We start from the raw sequence: 16,118 nt of genomic DNA on the forward strand, positions 1-16,118 counted from the left end.
ACAAACACATGAAAGGATGCTCAACATCACTAATCTTTAGAGAAATGAAAATCAAAACTACAAGGAGGTATCACCTCACACCAGTCAGAATGGCCATCATCCAAAAATCTACAAACAATAAATGCTGGAGAGGGTGTGGAGAAAAGGGAACACTCTTGCACTGTTGGTGGGAATGTAAATTAATACAGCCACTATGGAGAACAGTATGGAGTTTCCTTAAAAAATGAAAAATAGAATTACCATACGACCCAGCAATCCCACTACTGGGCATATACCCTGAGAAAACCATAATTCAAAAAGAGTCATGTACCACAATGTTCATTGCAACACCATTTACAATAGCCAGGACCTGGAAGCAACCTAAGTGTCCATCAACAGATGAATGGATACAGAAGATGTGGCACATACATACAATGGAATATTACTCAGCCATAAAAAGAAACGAAATTGAGTTATTTGTAGTGAGGTGGATGGAACTAGAGTCTGTCATACAGAGTGAAGTAAGTCAGAAAGAGAAAAACAAATACCGTATGCTAACACATATATATGGAATCTAAGAAAAAAAATAAAGTTCTGAAGAACGTAGGGGCAGGACAGGAATAAAGATGCAGACGTAGAGAATGCACTTGAGGACATGGGGAGGGGGAAGGGTAAGCTGAGACAAAGTGAGAGAGTGTCATGGACATATATACACTACCAAATGTAAAATGGATGGCTAGTGGGAAACAGCCACATAGCACAGGGAGATCAGCTCAGTGCCTTGTGACCACCTAGAGGGGTGGGATAGGGAGGGTGGGAGGGAGACACAAGAGGGAGGGGATATGGGGATGTATGTATACATATAGCTGATTCACTTTGTTATACAGCAGCAACTAACACAACAATGTAAAGCAATTATACTCCAATAAAGATATTAAAAAAAAATTGTCACTTAAAAAAAAAATCCCAAAGAAGATCTCAGAGTCACTCTCTCTGGGTCACATGCCAATTTCTTGGACCAATCACTGTGGACAATGTGGGGATACATTCTATGACAAACCAGGCCTGTCTGGTGGTTAGGGATCTCCATTCATGGATGAATGGAAAGTAGGGTATTTATGCCATAAATACTGACATGGCTGATTGGATGTGGGAAGAGGAGGGAAAAAGAAACAAAAGATCAATTTGAACTTTTGATTCCAGGCACCTGGGACAATGGTGGCATCATAAATAGAAATAGAATAGTTAGAAGTAGCCACAGTTTCAATGGGAAGTTCATATGCCAATTAGTCATGTTTCTCCAAAGAAACAGAACCAACAGGCCAATAGGATGTGTGTGTGAGTGTGTGTGTGTGTATGCCCAGAGAGAGACTGATTTAAGGAATTGGCTCACGTAATTGTGGAGGCTGATGAGTCCAAAATCTGCAGGGCAGGCTGGCAGGCTGTAGACCCAGAGAAGAGGTGATGGTGCAGCTCAGTCTAAAGGCCATCTGGAGCAGAATTCCTTCTCCCTAGAGGGGCGTTAGTCTTTTTTCTCTTAAGGCCTTTAACTGATTAGATAGACCCACCCACATGATGGAGGCTTATCTGCTTTACTCAGAGTCTACAGATTTAAATGTTATTCTCATCTAAAAAATATCTGCACAGCAAGTCGAGACTAGTATTTGACCAAATAACTGGGTACTGTGGCCTAGCCAGGTTGACACATAAAATGAACCGTCACAATCTGTGAATATGAGGAGTTGATGAGAAGCCTTTGGAATATTTGGGTGCAGGAGGAAATGAGGGTTTGGAACGCAGAGCACAGATCAGGGGATGTGATTGTCATCAACACAGAAACGAGAGTAGAAGTCATTGGAGAGGATAAGATAGATAAAGGAGAAAATGCAGAAGAAAAAGGGCTAAGGATGCAACCCTGGGGAAAGCCAGCCTGAAAAGAAGACTAAAACGCAGTGGTCCCTCGGGATCCTCAGCAGGACCCTCCCACGGATACCAGAATCTGAGGATGCTCCATCCATGGGCTCTGCATCTGTGGATTCAACCAGCACTGGACAGAAAATACTACACCATCTGCGGGTGGTTGAATCGTGGATTCGGAACCCGCGAATACCGAGGGCAGGGGGGCCAACTGCACCTATCGGTGAGAGAGGCTGAGGAGTAAGAAGAGCCCACCGCTGTGGAAGCCGAAGGAGGAGGCCGTTTCAGGACAGGGGGTGGGGGAGAATCTCGTGAGCAAGGGGATGCAAAGGACCGAGGAAAGCCCCCAACTTGGGCAAAGGAAGACGAGGATCTCAAGCCGCGCTCCTCAAAACGCCATCTGCAGACCCGCCCCGGGCTGCACGCTGCCCAGGCCCACAGCGGGAGTGAAACTGAGAGTGAGCACTTTGCAGTCTGACAGCAATTAGGGGTCATTTTATACCAGATGAATTCAATAATAACAACAACAAGCAAGGCTTGTATTTCCTAAGTCTTTTTCAATGCATTTTCCTAGTAATGTTTGTTTTTTTGTTTGTTTGGTTTTTTTACTAGGGGCATAGAAGCCTCTAGCGGTATTCTTTTTTTTATTTTTTATTTTTTTTAATTTATTTTTGGCTGTGTTGGGTCTTCGTTTCTATGCGAGGGCTTTCTCTAGTTGCGGCAAGCGGGGGCCACTCTTCATCGCGGTGCGCGGGCCTCTCACTATCGCGGCCTCTCTTGTTGCGGAGCACAGGCTCCAGACGCGCAGGCTCAGTAGTTGTGGCTCAGGGGCCCAGTTGCTCCGCGGCATGTGGGATCTTCCCAGACCAGGGCTCAAACCCGTGTCCCCTGCATTGGCAGGCAGATTCTCAACCACTGCGCCACCAGGGAAGCCCCTAGTAATGTATTTTTAAGTGGTGCGTGATGGCTCGGGAATGGAAAACGCTGGTCCTTTACAGTGGAGAGCTTGGGCTGCGCTGCCCAGGATGGAGGTGGCTGGAGAGGACGGCAGAGGAGGGGCCGGCCAGGACTGGGCAGCTCGCTGGCAGATGGTGGCAAGGAAAAGAGAGAGCAGAGCGCTTGGTGTGGTGCTGGGGGAAGGAGAGCTGTCAGAGGGGAGTCCTGAGGAACTGGAGAGTGTGGTAGTGGTCCAGGCTCGTCCACCCACGATTACAAAGCATAAAAATCTAGAGTTCTTTCATGACTCATTTGGCAGCAAAACCTGACTGGATTGGCCCAAGGTGATGCATAGTCTTCATTTACCCACCGTGGTATGAATATGCACACATCTGCTGAAATCTGAATGAGTCTGCGTGCGGGATGCTGGCCCAGGTCCCACTGGGAGTTTTGTAGCATGCCATATAGACACGAAATCTGTTTCTAAAGGCTGAAATATTCTGAATTCCACAACTCGTCTGGCCTCCAGGTTTTTGAACAAAGAACCGTGGATCTGTGTTTAGGATGAGGAAGGCCGAAACGTTCTTTTAGAGAGCAGGATGGGAAATATCAGGGGTGGGAATGGGAGAAGGGAGAGGTGGGGAGCTAAGTCCCGGGGTGGGTTTGAGAGGAGACGCTAAAAAGCACAGAGCTGTCGGGTAAGGAGGGAAGATTTTTTTTCCTGGTGAGCTGACCGCACAGGGGTTGGCTTTAGAAGATAGAGAGCGAGTCTGAGATGGGAAAATCTAAAGGTGAGGAGCACGTAGCCTCCACCTTCTAGGCACAGGAGGACCGTGGCCTTGCTGCTTCTCCCGACCCTCGACCCTTCCTATGACCAGAAGCTCCACAGGCTGGTTACAGCATGAGTCATGAGAACCGCAGGCATCAAAGTTCAAGAAAGCCTCCCCACCCTTGTCTACATCTTCTGGTCTAAATCACAGGGTGCCAGGACTTAAGCAAATTAAGGGAACTCATACTTAACATCTGTAAACCTCAGTGCTGTGTGTGAGTGAGCCTTTAAGTCCTGTGCTTGCTCGTTAGCTGGGCTCCTCTTCGGCTCTCCTTACAGAGGAGAGAGCTGCTCTTTATTTCCCAGCTTCAGTGGGCAGGAAGGAATGCGCCGTCCACACGCACTCGGCAAGCCAAGGGTGGACGCTGGTGTCTCCACAGCCGCCCAGTCTCCGGCCCACGCTGGAAAGGCATTCCTCCGGCAGACAAAATAAAAGATTGCTGATAGCTGGAGTGCTTTGTTTGCTTTCTAAAATGAATCAAACTCTTCAAAAGCTTGGATTCAGCAGCGCCGGGTGTGCTGCGTTCCCACATCACATTCCTACCGTCTTGCCCTCCCCACTCCGACCCCAGGCCCTGCATTACTCAGATTCCTTCGACTCCCTCATCAGCGCCAGCTGGCGGCCGCCTGGGCTGCTCAGCCGGGCCGGATGCCCTGGGACAGGGCCTGCTGGACATTCACTGATGAGGGCGGTGGGGGACAGAAGGCAGGGGCTCTTGAAGGACTGGGTCAGCGGGCTCTCGTTGGGCCCCAGGCGGGAAAATGCATCTCCAAACCCTAAAGAAATGGTTTACCCTGTGCCTCCAGTTAAGTGACTATTGGGGGTTTGAAACACCGCCCCCCCTTTTCTTCCCCACCCACCTCCACCCTGGAGTCACGCTGGATGCCAGATGGGGAGGGTGACTTTTAGCGGCCCGTGTGTCTGGAGAATGGTAAAGCTCAGGAGCGGATTGGAAACAGAACATCTAGCCCCATCCGGGAATTTAGGGCACGCAGTCCATAAATGTCTCTGCTCATTCCACCTAGATGGTAGCAAAGAGTGGAGAGTGCGAAGGGGATGGCAAAGCTCTAGCATAACGCGCCGTGATCTCACGTCTAGAGGGTGATGTGCTACGTATGCGAGGAGGGGTCAGGAAGACTTTTCAAATTTAAGAATACACAAAGGAAGAACAGAAGTTACCAAGAAGGAAACCATGGCGCCTTTGTCACTGCTTATTTAATACGTATCGTGTAGCAACATCACTGTGCTGGACCCTGCCTTCAGAAGAGTGGAGCCCGTCTTCCGTCCAGTCACGGCGCTCCTGCTTAGTTGGTCTTGGCAGATCACCTTGACCTTTGTAAAAACCCACAGTCCAACTTTCTACCAGCAGAAGAGATTTCCATGACAGTTTCATATAACAAATTGTTTATTTGGACAAACTAAAGCGTGCAACAATAGAACACCTCAGGGTGGAGAAAACAGGAGGGAGCGTTTGCCAGCAGCCTGCACAATTTTACTGTTAAAAACTCCTTCTGTTCTACTGAACTTCATTCCTTTGCCCAGCTGGTTACATATAAATAGTAGCAGTCTAAGCCTTTGCACATTTATGATGATGAATAAACATAAATCTTTATTACGTGTTTCTAACTTTTCTTATTATTTCACCCCTAAGTTAACGTCCCCAAATCCTTCATGTAAAGAAAACACTAAATGCTAAGATGGCGCCTCACAAATGCTTGTCATATTTCACTAGATTTGAGTGGATTTACTCGACATATAATTTAATCGGTTACGTTTTTTAAGTCCTTTGTGGGGGGGAAAGGTAGTAATTAAGTATTCTAAAGTTATAATATCAGTAGTATGTAGGTGTATATATATATCATCAGAAACTTTACAGCTGCACAAGTTTTTCAAAAATCAAGTCAAGGTATTGCCAACAATCGCCCCATTTACAGGAGTCTTTGTAGCATGTTAGTGACACGGTATTACATGTATTCTTGCATGGTTTACCAAGGACTCAGAGGGCCCTAAGACACTCAACGTTAGCACTTCACCCTTGATAAAATTAAAAGCCACCTCGTAGAGTCTGGGATGGATGGCAGAGGGCAGTGGGAAGGGGGAGAGGGTGGTGGACTTTTAAAAGGATGGTGACAGTGACACACGTACAAACGTGACTGAGTGAAAAGGGGCAGTCAGACCTTGTAAAGGCTTCACAGTGTGGGAATCCACATGTCATGTGTGAGGGTGAAGAGAGGTCTGGAGGAACCACTGCTAATCTCTTTAGAGCCCCACCTCACCCCAGGTGGCTCGTCATTCAGCGAAAACAAGAAATAAGTCAGGGAGGAACCAAAGCAGAAGTAATTCAAGGATCGTGAGTCAACAGCCTTTTTAGTAAACACCACCCTCCATCTGCAGAAACTTAACGTTAAAACAGTGCTTTTAACAACTCTTTCAGAAAACAGATATTCTTCCTAGGACACTGCTGTGAAAAGCGGGGAAGACGGGTGGGCTTTGGGTGGCCTTCATGAGGTCTCTTGTGCCAAAATAGGAGTGGAGGGAAAGTGAATGAAAGCTCCACCCCACACACATGAAGAAGCCTGGAGACTGTTCTGAGCGTCTCTCTAATAACAGACTTTCATTCATTCCAAGAGCTCGACCCGCTCAACAGATACACGAGGGCGATTGCCTAGAGTGAGAGGTGTTCTTCCCCTGACTGCTGAAAAGTGGCTTATTTCTTTCATATTGACATCGATGAAGGCTGGGCGTGTGGACAAGGCAGAAGGCTTTGAGAAGACATAGATGTGAGGCGGTTACCTACACAGGTGCAGAAGGGGATATGACAGAAGGAAAGACAGGATCCTCTCCTACAAGTTGCTTTAAATCTCACTCTGGGGGAGGCACCCTCACGGGTGAAACCGTACAAGGCAATAACCAAGCACTAAATGATATACCACACACAAAACGCTGTATACAGAATCCTATGAGGATCTTTTCTCATGTGTAGATTCCAAGGCCTGCGGAATCCAACTTAAAGGGGAGAAGCCGAAGCATCCACAACTGGTTTTTAAAGGAGCTCAGATTTGGGAAGCCCTGACCTAGGCCATAGGTGATGAAAGACACACGGGGTGCGGGGGTGGGCAGTGGAGGAATCAACAATGGAGAGATTTTCTAGAAAAGGATCCACGCAGCTGATGCGGCGCAAACTGGGGGGAAAACGAGATTTAGGTAAGCAGAAGATGAAAGGAAGGCAGTCTAGGCAAGAGGGACCACACGCACACACACACACACACACACACAGGCTTGAAAGTATGAGTGAGTAAGATGTGTGTGTGTGTGTGTGTGCGCGCACTATTAGCCTTAGTCACGACTCCAGAGCCATACGTGTTCCTCAGGTGGGCTTAGTCCCACTAGGGTAGAGATGCTAATTTATCGAACTGACAAATGGGGGCTCAGATAATGAAGGCACCCAGAGGAAGCCTGGCAGCCATGTAGCACACAGACCCGGGAGCCAGAAAGCCTGGGTTCACATGCCAGACCTGCCACTCCCTGGCCGGGACCTTTGTGCAAGTTGTGGAAACCTCTCCGAGTCTCAGTTTTGTGACGTGTAAAACGAGAACACTACGACCCACCTCGTTAGGCTTGTTAGATGAATATTAAGAGAAATGATGTTTGTGACGGCCCAGCACAGGGCCTGGTACCTGAATGAGCCAGTGGACTGAAGGAGAAAACTCTCCATGGCTCATCTTTGTTTGGGGACGTTTCTGGAGACCTGTAGAATTGAAAAGTTGCTGCCTCGGATTATTTTTTTGCAATAACTTTGTTATAATGAAGATTTTTTTTTGAAATTGGTATCGAACTAAAAATGGTAAAACATGGCTCTAGAGTGGGTATTTCTATGGTGTTTCTCTGTGGATGTGGCAGAATCTATACTTATCTGAACTCAGGGATGGATATATCTTGCACTCTTCTGGAGCATGAGTCAGCAAACTTGTTCCATGGAGGACCAGATAATACATTTTTTCGGCTTTTCAGTGTTTAACCACCTCTGTCGCAGCTGCTCAAGTCTGCTGGTGCAGCTCACAGACAACGTGTAAATGAATGGGTGCGCCTGTTCCAATAAAACTTTATTTATAGACATCTCATGAAATATTATCCTTCTTTAGATTTTGTTCCAACCATTTAAAAATGTAAAAGCTATTCTTAGCTCGTAGGTCATGTAAAAACAGGCGGCCCACAAGCCGTAGTTATCTGACTGACCTGTGTCCAAGAGCCAGGACTGGCAACAGGCCTTGAGCTGGTTCTGAAGAGGTCCATCCTAGCTCCAGGTCTAATAAATGTAAACAGCACTCCCGCCCTCAACCACGAGTTTCCCCACTGCCTTCCTAAGCAACAGACAGAACCTCAAGATTACACAAGTCCTTTGAAGATGCGCGGGTCCTCTTACTCATTCATTCAGAAAGCATTTAAGCTTCTATAAGGTATAAGCCTGCAGGGCACACAGAGTTGAACAAGATACCAGCTCACCTGGAAGCTGGGGAAACAGACATCAACAAATCATCATGATACAATGTGGTGAGCCTTATGCTAGGGCCCTGGTCCAAGTACAATAGGGGCATAGTACAGGGAAGGAGGGATTCGTTCTGAAAAGACGAGGTGGGCAGGGTTGGGGGTGTAGACAAGGAAGCACAAAAGAGTGAGTGTTGGCACTGGGCTTGATAACAGAAGAGTGAAAGGAGGACATTCTGGGCAGAAGGACCCGTCCGTGCAAAGTCAGGACTGTACAAGCGTCTTGGATTCAGCGAGTTCGCCCCTCCACTGCGCCCCAATGTGTGGCTACAGTGTGGGATGTGGGTTGCTGTGAGGGGAGGTGAGATGAGGCCAGAAAGCGAGGGTGGGATCCGATTATAGTCCAGCCCAAAGCGTGTGGATCCTGTTTTTAAGGCATTGGAGTGTTCCTGGAGGTCTTTAAACATAGTAGTAACGTGATCAGCTCTGTATTCCAGAAACTAAGCAGGTAGCAATGTGGAACATAGACCAGAACAAGGAGAGATTTCAAGCAGGGTAACTAAAAGGAGTGGCTGGAATAAATCAGACAGGAGATACAGAGGACCGACCTAAAGCACTGTCTGTGGTTAGGATCTAACCTGGTGGCCCCCGGGCAGGGCACCCCCAGAGCAGCAGCTCCGTCCTCTCTACCAGGGGCTGGACTGGATGATTCCCAAGGTTGCTTCCTGCCCTCGCAGGCTCTGACTTTCCCCTTCACTCTCAGCGAGCGGCCACATGGGCTCCTCCTAAGTTGTGGATGGAAGAATCTCTTCCCTCTAGCATCCTCTCTGATTTTTTGCTGTATCCACACCAGTGCCCAGTGGCAGCTGGAAAATGGTTTGGATGGCCTCTGTGCCATTTCCCTTCCTCCGGCCTGCACGGGCGTCTGGGGAGGCCGAGAGAGTGCTGCTGAGCACAGGCTAGTGTCCGAGCCCTGGGGTCCTGACCCGTTTTATGAGGCCACCCATGGGAGCATTAGGGTGGCTACATAAACCAATCGACGGTGTTTATATAGCACAGTTTAAACAGTATCTTTTCATCCGGAAGGTCAGGTGATAGATTGGGGTGGGGGGGTGGTGCTGCTTCTGTATTCATGGAGAGCATTTGTGTTTCCCCAAAGGGTTCTGAAGGAAACACAGCAGATGACACTAATACAGTAACAGCTATCAGCATTATGTCAGCTTCATTAAGAAAGAGCTCAATATTTTTTAACTAGTAGTCTACTGTCCCTGAGTGTTTAAACAAACCAAGGGTAAAAACAGAGAAATAGATCATATCATTCCCTGCTCAAAACGTTCCCATGACTTCCTGTCACACTCAGGAGCAAATCCAAACGGCTGCCACCTCCCTCTCTCCCTCCGTCCCCTGGGTACCCCTCTCTCCCTCCGTCCCCTGGGTACCCCTCTCTCCCTCCGTCCCCTGGGTACCCCTCTCTCCCTCCGTCCCCTGGGTACCCCTCTCTCCCTCCGTCCCCTGGGTACCACTCTCTGGGCATCCTGTTCTTAAATACACCAAGCTCACTTGTATCTCGGGCCCTTCCCATGGGTCACTTCCTCTGTCTGGAACGTTCTTTCCCCAGATCTTTGAGTGGTTCCCTCATGTTGTTCAGATTCCTGCTTCAATATTACCTCCTTAGAGGGGCTTACATGACCACTCGCTCTAAAATAAGACTCTCCTCACCCACCTTGGTCTGTTTTCTTCTAGCAATTTTTCCTGCTTAATTTTTCTTCATGGCATCTACCACACCAAAACTGTACTATATATTCCTTTAATTATTGTCCTCCACTCCTACTAGACTGTAAGCTTTGTGAGGGTAAGACCTTTAACTGGGCTGTTGTTGTATTCTCCCTACCTAGAACAGCTGTGGCACGTGGTTGGTTCTGAACTGATATTTGTTAAATTAGAAAGCTGCCCGGTGAGAGGATGGCACAGAGATGGGGGGATTCCTCCATCTTTTTCTGAATGCCCACCACACTTATAATATCAATAATAGTCTAACAGTGATAATAGTTATAATTAACATGATAATTTAAAATTAATTTATATCATATAACAATATTATAATGATACAGGATGTTAATGTTATATGATATAGTAATAAAATAATGTATAATAAATTTAATATTAAAATAATAATAATGTAATAATACTAATAAGCCATCATTTACTAAGGTCTTACTATGTGCCAAATACTATTAACTTCTATCCACATTAGCTCATTTAATCCTCATTATAACGCTAGCAGGTTGATATTATTGTCTATTTTACACTTCAGGACACCAAAATTAGGAAGTTAGAAATTTGTTGAGATTCTAACACACGTTTACCTGACTCCAACACCCTCATGCTTTTCTCTATATTACTAACAATTACAACGACCCAAACCACCTTGAAATAAACTTCAGGTAGGTTTTCAGGTATATTCTGTACAGGACAGAAACAGGAAAGTAGGAGAGCCACGTGGTGTGAATTAAGCTTTTACCTAGAGAAAGAAAAAGCCCTAGCATATGCTTTGGGAAACTCTTTGAAAGCATTAAAAAGGGGTGAGATAGTGTTCACTATTCAGTGGTACTCATCAAACAAAACAGAAGGCGGATTCAGCTTTACTGCTTAGGAAGCCAAAGGAATGTTATCTAGATCTCCTGGAGGCCACAAGACTCATCTTACAGATGAGAAGGCCTTTGACTTATCCAGGCAGACACCAAAAACAATTTCCTGCCAGCTAGACTCTCACATAAGTCTGTGGGACCCTTAGGAAGATCCTTGCAGTGTAATATGTCTCATGCTTAACGTGTATTCAGAAGGACCTTGCAAAATCACTCAGGCTCATTTTCACTCTAAGGCTAAATGAGGGAAAGAGGTAGAGTGGAGGTCCCAAACCTTGTGTCAACCTCACTATGACCACCTTGGTCGGGGCGGCAGGGTCCTGTCCAGGGAATAGGTGCCACATTAAACTGTGATCTAAACTCTGAGCCCTGTATCCGGAAACCACTTTTGTAGGACAGTTGCTCTCCTGTTCTTTTTGCTTAGATCATAAAAGTAGAATTTTTTTTTAATAAATTTATTTATTTTTTGTTTTGCTTTTTTTTTTTTATTTTTGGCTGCATTGGGTCTTCGTTGCTGTGCGCGGGCTTCTCATTGCCGTGGCTTCTCTTGTTGCAGAGCACGGGCTCTAGGTGCGCGGGCTTCAGTAGTTGTGGCTCACGGGCTCTAGAGCGCAGGCTCAGTAGTTGTGGCGCACGGGCTGCGTTGCTCCGCGGCATGTGGGATCTTCCCAGACCAGGGCTCGAACCCGTGTCCTCTGCATTGGCAGGTGGATTCTTAACCACTGCGCCACCAGGGAAGCCCCATAAAAGTAGAATTTTAATCCATTGGGAATTGGGAAGGAAAAAAAATCAAACTGATTCTGATCCAACCCAGTCAGGAGAAAAAGGCTGATTTTTCCATCCAAGTCGTGTAGTCTGGTAGGAGTCCTTCCCATTCGGGGACAGCTATTGTCTGCACTCACCGAGTCTCAATCCTGAGGTCCCATGAAACGGAATTTTCCCCTCACTGCTCCATCCCTCAGAAGAGTTGCTGAAGGTGACCATTTCTTTTCTCTCCGGGGTGATCCTCTCTCTCTATAGAAAGCATGAAGTTGAACCAAATGTTCTGTGCTTCACTGGGAAAAGACTGAGTTTTTTAAATTAGGCTCGTCAAACAGTGGGCATTTTTTGTTCCCTGGATAATAAGTGTTGGTGGGTTAATGGGTCATCTTCAAGAGAGAGGTCAGAAGGAAAAACTGCAGTGTTCAAAGCTGGAGCTAGAAATGCCAGCCATCAAAGAACACAGTACTTGGTGAACAGTGATGATGTATAGGGCGTGCACTGGCCAGCCCCATCTAAGAGGTCACAGCTAACCTTTATCCTCAGCAAAACCAGAAAAGGTCTCTGAATGTGGCTGACACTCAACTCTGTGAGGCCCTCGTGAGAAGCCGGCCAGGGAACCCCTGGTGCCTGAGCTACCAAGTTCCTTTTCACTGAGGGAGAATTGTATTCTGGCTCCTTGCAGACTGACATTGCAAGTACTTTGAACATTGAAAAGAACAAAAAAAGCAAACAGCCGCAAGAAAGGGGAGGGGAGGGAGGAGAGAAAGAGAGAGAGAGATATCAGCAGGGGTAGTTAGTAAAAAGGGGCCCGGAGACAGAAAACCTTTTGTTCCCCGAGTTTGTTTCATGTAGAGATTGTGAGGTGAACGGCTTTGAAATGAAATGGGTTTATGAAGGAGTTACTAGGTCACAGGAAGCGCGACTGTCAGACTGCTTTCTGAATTCCATTTCTTTAAAATTTGGGTTAAGCTTAAAAAGAATTTCTCTCCTTTTCCAGGGGTTTTGGGGGTGGGGGTGGAGTAAGGTTCGGGAAGGTTCCTGACTTTATTTTCCACCCTTTCTGACAATGTAAAAAGAAATGATCACATTACAAGTTCTTTGTCAGTTTTCAGGAGTTAAGGGTGGGCGGAGCGTCCGTATTACCTTGGCCCACTAGCCAATGGCGGGGCGGTATGCAAATGAGCTCCGTGCTCGGCCTGCCTCAATCAAAACAGTGAGCTCAGAGGCTCGACGGGCGTAGCGGTGCCGGAGCTCCGCGCTGCGCTGACAACTGGCTGCAGCCGGGCCGTTCTCACTTTCATTTAGCCCAGCGCTCGATGGAGGGGCGGACACGCCAGTGCTTAATGCAGTCTAACTAGTGTAGGAAAACGCCTCAATTCACCGCTGCCGAGATGAAGTATAAGGTAAGAGAGTGCCTTTTACAGAAGGTTTCCGTGTGTGTGTGTGTGTGTGTGTGTGTGTGTGTGTCCGTGTGTCCTCTGCAGGACAGCTCCTCTGCAGGGACCCCTACTGTGCCCGATTGTGTTCTGTTCTGAGATGGGTCTCAGTCACTGGGGTTGGCATACAAGCAGGCAGGCAGAGATCCAGCCTCTAAGACCCACGCCGGGAGCTCACAGCACACCCGGTCCACCTCCCCTGGAAGTCTGGCGGAGCTGCAGTGGCCACTGTAGATCAGAGGGTGTCTGACTCCGAGCGCAGCGCGCCTTAGCTCAGCACTCCGCGCCCGGGCCTGGCCGCCACTGTCCCGGGAGACGTAGTAAGAGAGGAATCAGAACTGCTGAGCCTCTCAGCCTGGCTCTTCAAGCAGTTTTCAGCCTTTGCTTTAAAGCGTTTGCTTCGGGAAGCAGTTTGCCATATGTACTTTTAGTGGGAGAAGTTCAAAGCCCCAGGTACCCTTAATACAGCTGATGATGGAGAATTTTGACATCCATAAATGACATTGGATTCAGAACCAATGAGTACTTGCCATTTCTTGAAAACACTTTCATTGGCGTTTGAATGGACTGAGGGTCTGAAGGCTCCAGCGAGCTTATTGTCCCTGAAACTCATAGTAGTGTCAGACACTCAGCAGCATATTTTCCCATGCATTTCGCACCTTTGTGTGTTTATTCTCGGCAAAAGGATTATAACTTATTTAGAATATCCCCTTTTGTCTAAGTTGCCCCCATCTAACCAGGCAAGCAGCTTCCAGAGGCCCTATTCAGAGCAGACTGCAAGGGATTGGATATGAATTTTGCTTGGAGGATGAATACGTGTGTTTTAGAATAGATACAGTCCCAGTGCGTTTAAACAAACATGCTGTTATTAAAACGCGTTTAGGCAAGGTGGTTATGCTTTGGGATTGGCAATTTGAATTACCTGTCTGACCTTCAAGATTGTGCTAGCTGAGAGCTACTTTGCTTTCTTTCCAAATTACCTAAGTTCTGGCTCATCCTTTTTTAATGTGAGGTTGTAAATACTCAGTTCTGGCTAATAGCCACTGGCTAACCTCAGTGATAAACCTGTTATTCAAAAGCTATAAATCTTGTTCAGTAGCTCTAAATCTAACTGTTGAAAGTCTCTATTGTGATGCACGAGTTATAGTTCTCCTTGGAAAGGTTAGAACTCTCTGAAGGCAGAGGTGTCAGTTATCACTGTACTATCAGCTTTCCATTTTCTACCTCAATAGGAGAGATCAGGGGAATGGATAATCCTGAAGATTCTTAATATTTTTGACTTTAGGATGCACCCAGAAACAAATCCTTCTACCTGGCAGGAAAGCTCTCTTTCTTGAAATGGTTCACCTGTATTTCCACAGTTCCCTTATTTAGAACAGTGATAGGATATCATAATGTCCTATCACCAGATATTACTTAGCCTTCAGTGAATCTTTGCCCCTCTTCTGCCTATTGTGAATGCCTTTAGTTTCATAAAAACCAGCTTGAAGGGGAAAAAAAGAGAAAATACGTTCCTACATTTATTATTGGAAAGTATAAATGGCTGTTTTTAACGTTGAGTGCTGCAATCTGGAGAGTGACAAAAGTGACAAAGTCTAAAGTCACTTTTATTCAGTGACCTCATCATGTTTAGTTTTACTTTTGTGGAAAGAAAACATCATGGCAGCTGACGCTGTGAACTGTGGTTGCCATTCATGGGAAAACCTGCCTCTCTGCCGGGTCTTACCAGTGTCAAACACCCTGCCAAGTGTTGTAAATGTATGATTTTTATTAGCTTGTGCACATCTTCACCATCAAAACTACTGACTTCCCCAACTAACCAAATGACAGATTGACACCTTGTGGTGACTATAAAAGGAACCAATAGCTGAAGCAATCTACTTTCCCTTTCTTATAAAGCCTATTTTCTCTCAAGTTAATAATGGACTTTATTTCAGGAGAGGATTTTGTAATTTTAAGTAGAGGAGGTGGCACAAAGGTAGACGAGTGATAAATAACAGTTCTTAAGACTCACCACGACAATACAGGATTCCATATTTAAATCTCCAATTAACACCATGAGGTGGTGTTAACACTTTATACTCATTTTCAAATGTGGAAATTGTGGCAAAGAGAGGCTAAGTAATTTATCCAAAGCCACACAGCTAAAAAGTGGCGGAGCTGGGATTTGAACCAAGGTGATCTGGCTCCAGAACTTGTGACTTTAAACCACTGTTAAAGAAAGAACTCTCTGTGACCTCCCTAAAATGTGCTGTGTGACTGGTGTTTTCTTCTCCCAGGAAGTTTAAGACTCTATGTCATCTAGAGTATTCCTGCACATCAAGGTAACGATTATATAAAAGACCTTTTGTGCTTATTGAATAAATCATAAGAACTCAAAAAAAAGTACTCCTGCAGAATAGATTCTTTTTTTTTGTTTTTTAAGACAGTAACTCTACAAAGCAAAGTGAAATGCATGTTTGGTAGTGTTGTTTAATTCGAGCCACTTAGGTAGTAAAACCAGATAATTATTAGATTATAAAATCCTGGAGTCAGGAATTACCTTTTAGACACTATATTGCTCTAAACACTATAAATTTAGCACAGTCAGACTTAAAAATGCTCACTGGGAGATTTATAATCCAGCCACTCTTAAGATTTTTTTAATATAAATTTATTTATTTATTATTTTTGGCTGCGTTGGGTCATTGTTGCTGTGCTCGGGCTTTCTCTAGTTGCGACGAGGTGGGGGCTACTCTTCGTTACGGTGCGTGGGCTTCTCATTGCAGTGGCTTCTCTTGTTGCTGAGCACGGGCTCTAGGCACACAGGCTACAGTAGTTGTGGCGCACGGGCTCTAGAGCGCAGGCTCAGTAGTTGTGGCTCACGGGCTTAGTTGCTCCACGGGCATGTGGGATCTTCCCGGACCAGGGCTCGAACCCGTGTCCCCTGCATTGGCAGGCAGATTCTTAACCACTGAGCCACCAGGGAAGTCCCTAAGATTTTTTTTTTTTAACCAGATTATCTGGTTTGGCTACTTCAGGGACCATAACTAGAGAACAACCAAGCCTCCACTCATTTTGAGCTTTTACACGCAGCTCCAGCTCAGCCAGCTTATACTTACGGTAATCTTGAGCACTGTGGAATGCAA

At 46.2% G+C, this 16,118-nt stretch overlaps 1 protein-coding gene across 4 annotated transcripts in view; it reads left to right on the top strand.

Annotated features, from left to right (window-relative positions):
* NEDD9 (neural precursor cell expressed, developmentally down-regulated 9) overlaps nucleotides 1–16,118 on the top strand; it is a 291,241-nt gene that overhangs the window by 232,952 nt on the left and 42,171 nt on the right. For 2 of the 4 annotated variants that reach the window (XM_082344494.1, XM_082344496.1), the window contains exon 1: nucleotides 12,765–12,957. The exons of the other annotated variants lie outside the window; for them this stretch is intronic. In XM_082344494.1, coding sequence (XP_082200620.1) covers nucleotides 12,946–12,957 — 12 coding nt within the window. In that variant the 5' untranslated portion in view covers nucleotides 12,765–12,945. Of the gene's footprint in view, nucleotides 1–12,764; nucleotides 12,958–16,118 lie in introns of those variants that run through there. 4 annotated transcript variants of the gene reach the window in all.

Source organism: Balaenoptera borealis (assembly GCF_965194805.1).
Source record: "Balaenoptera borealis genome assembly, chromosome: 12".
Classification (NCBI taxonomy): domain Eukaryota; kingdom Metazoa; phylum Chordata; class Mammalia; order Artiodactyla; family Balaenopteridae; genus Balaenoptera; species Balaenoptera borealis.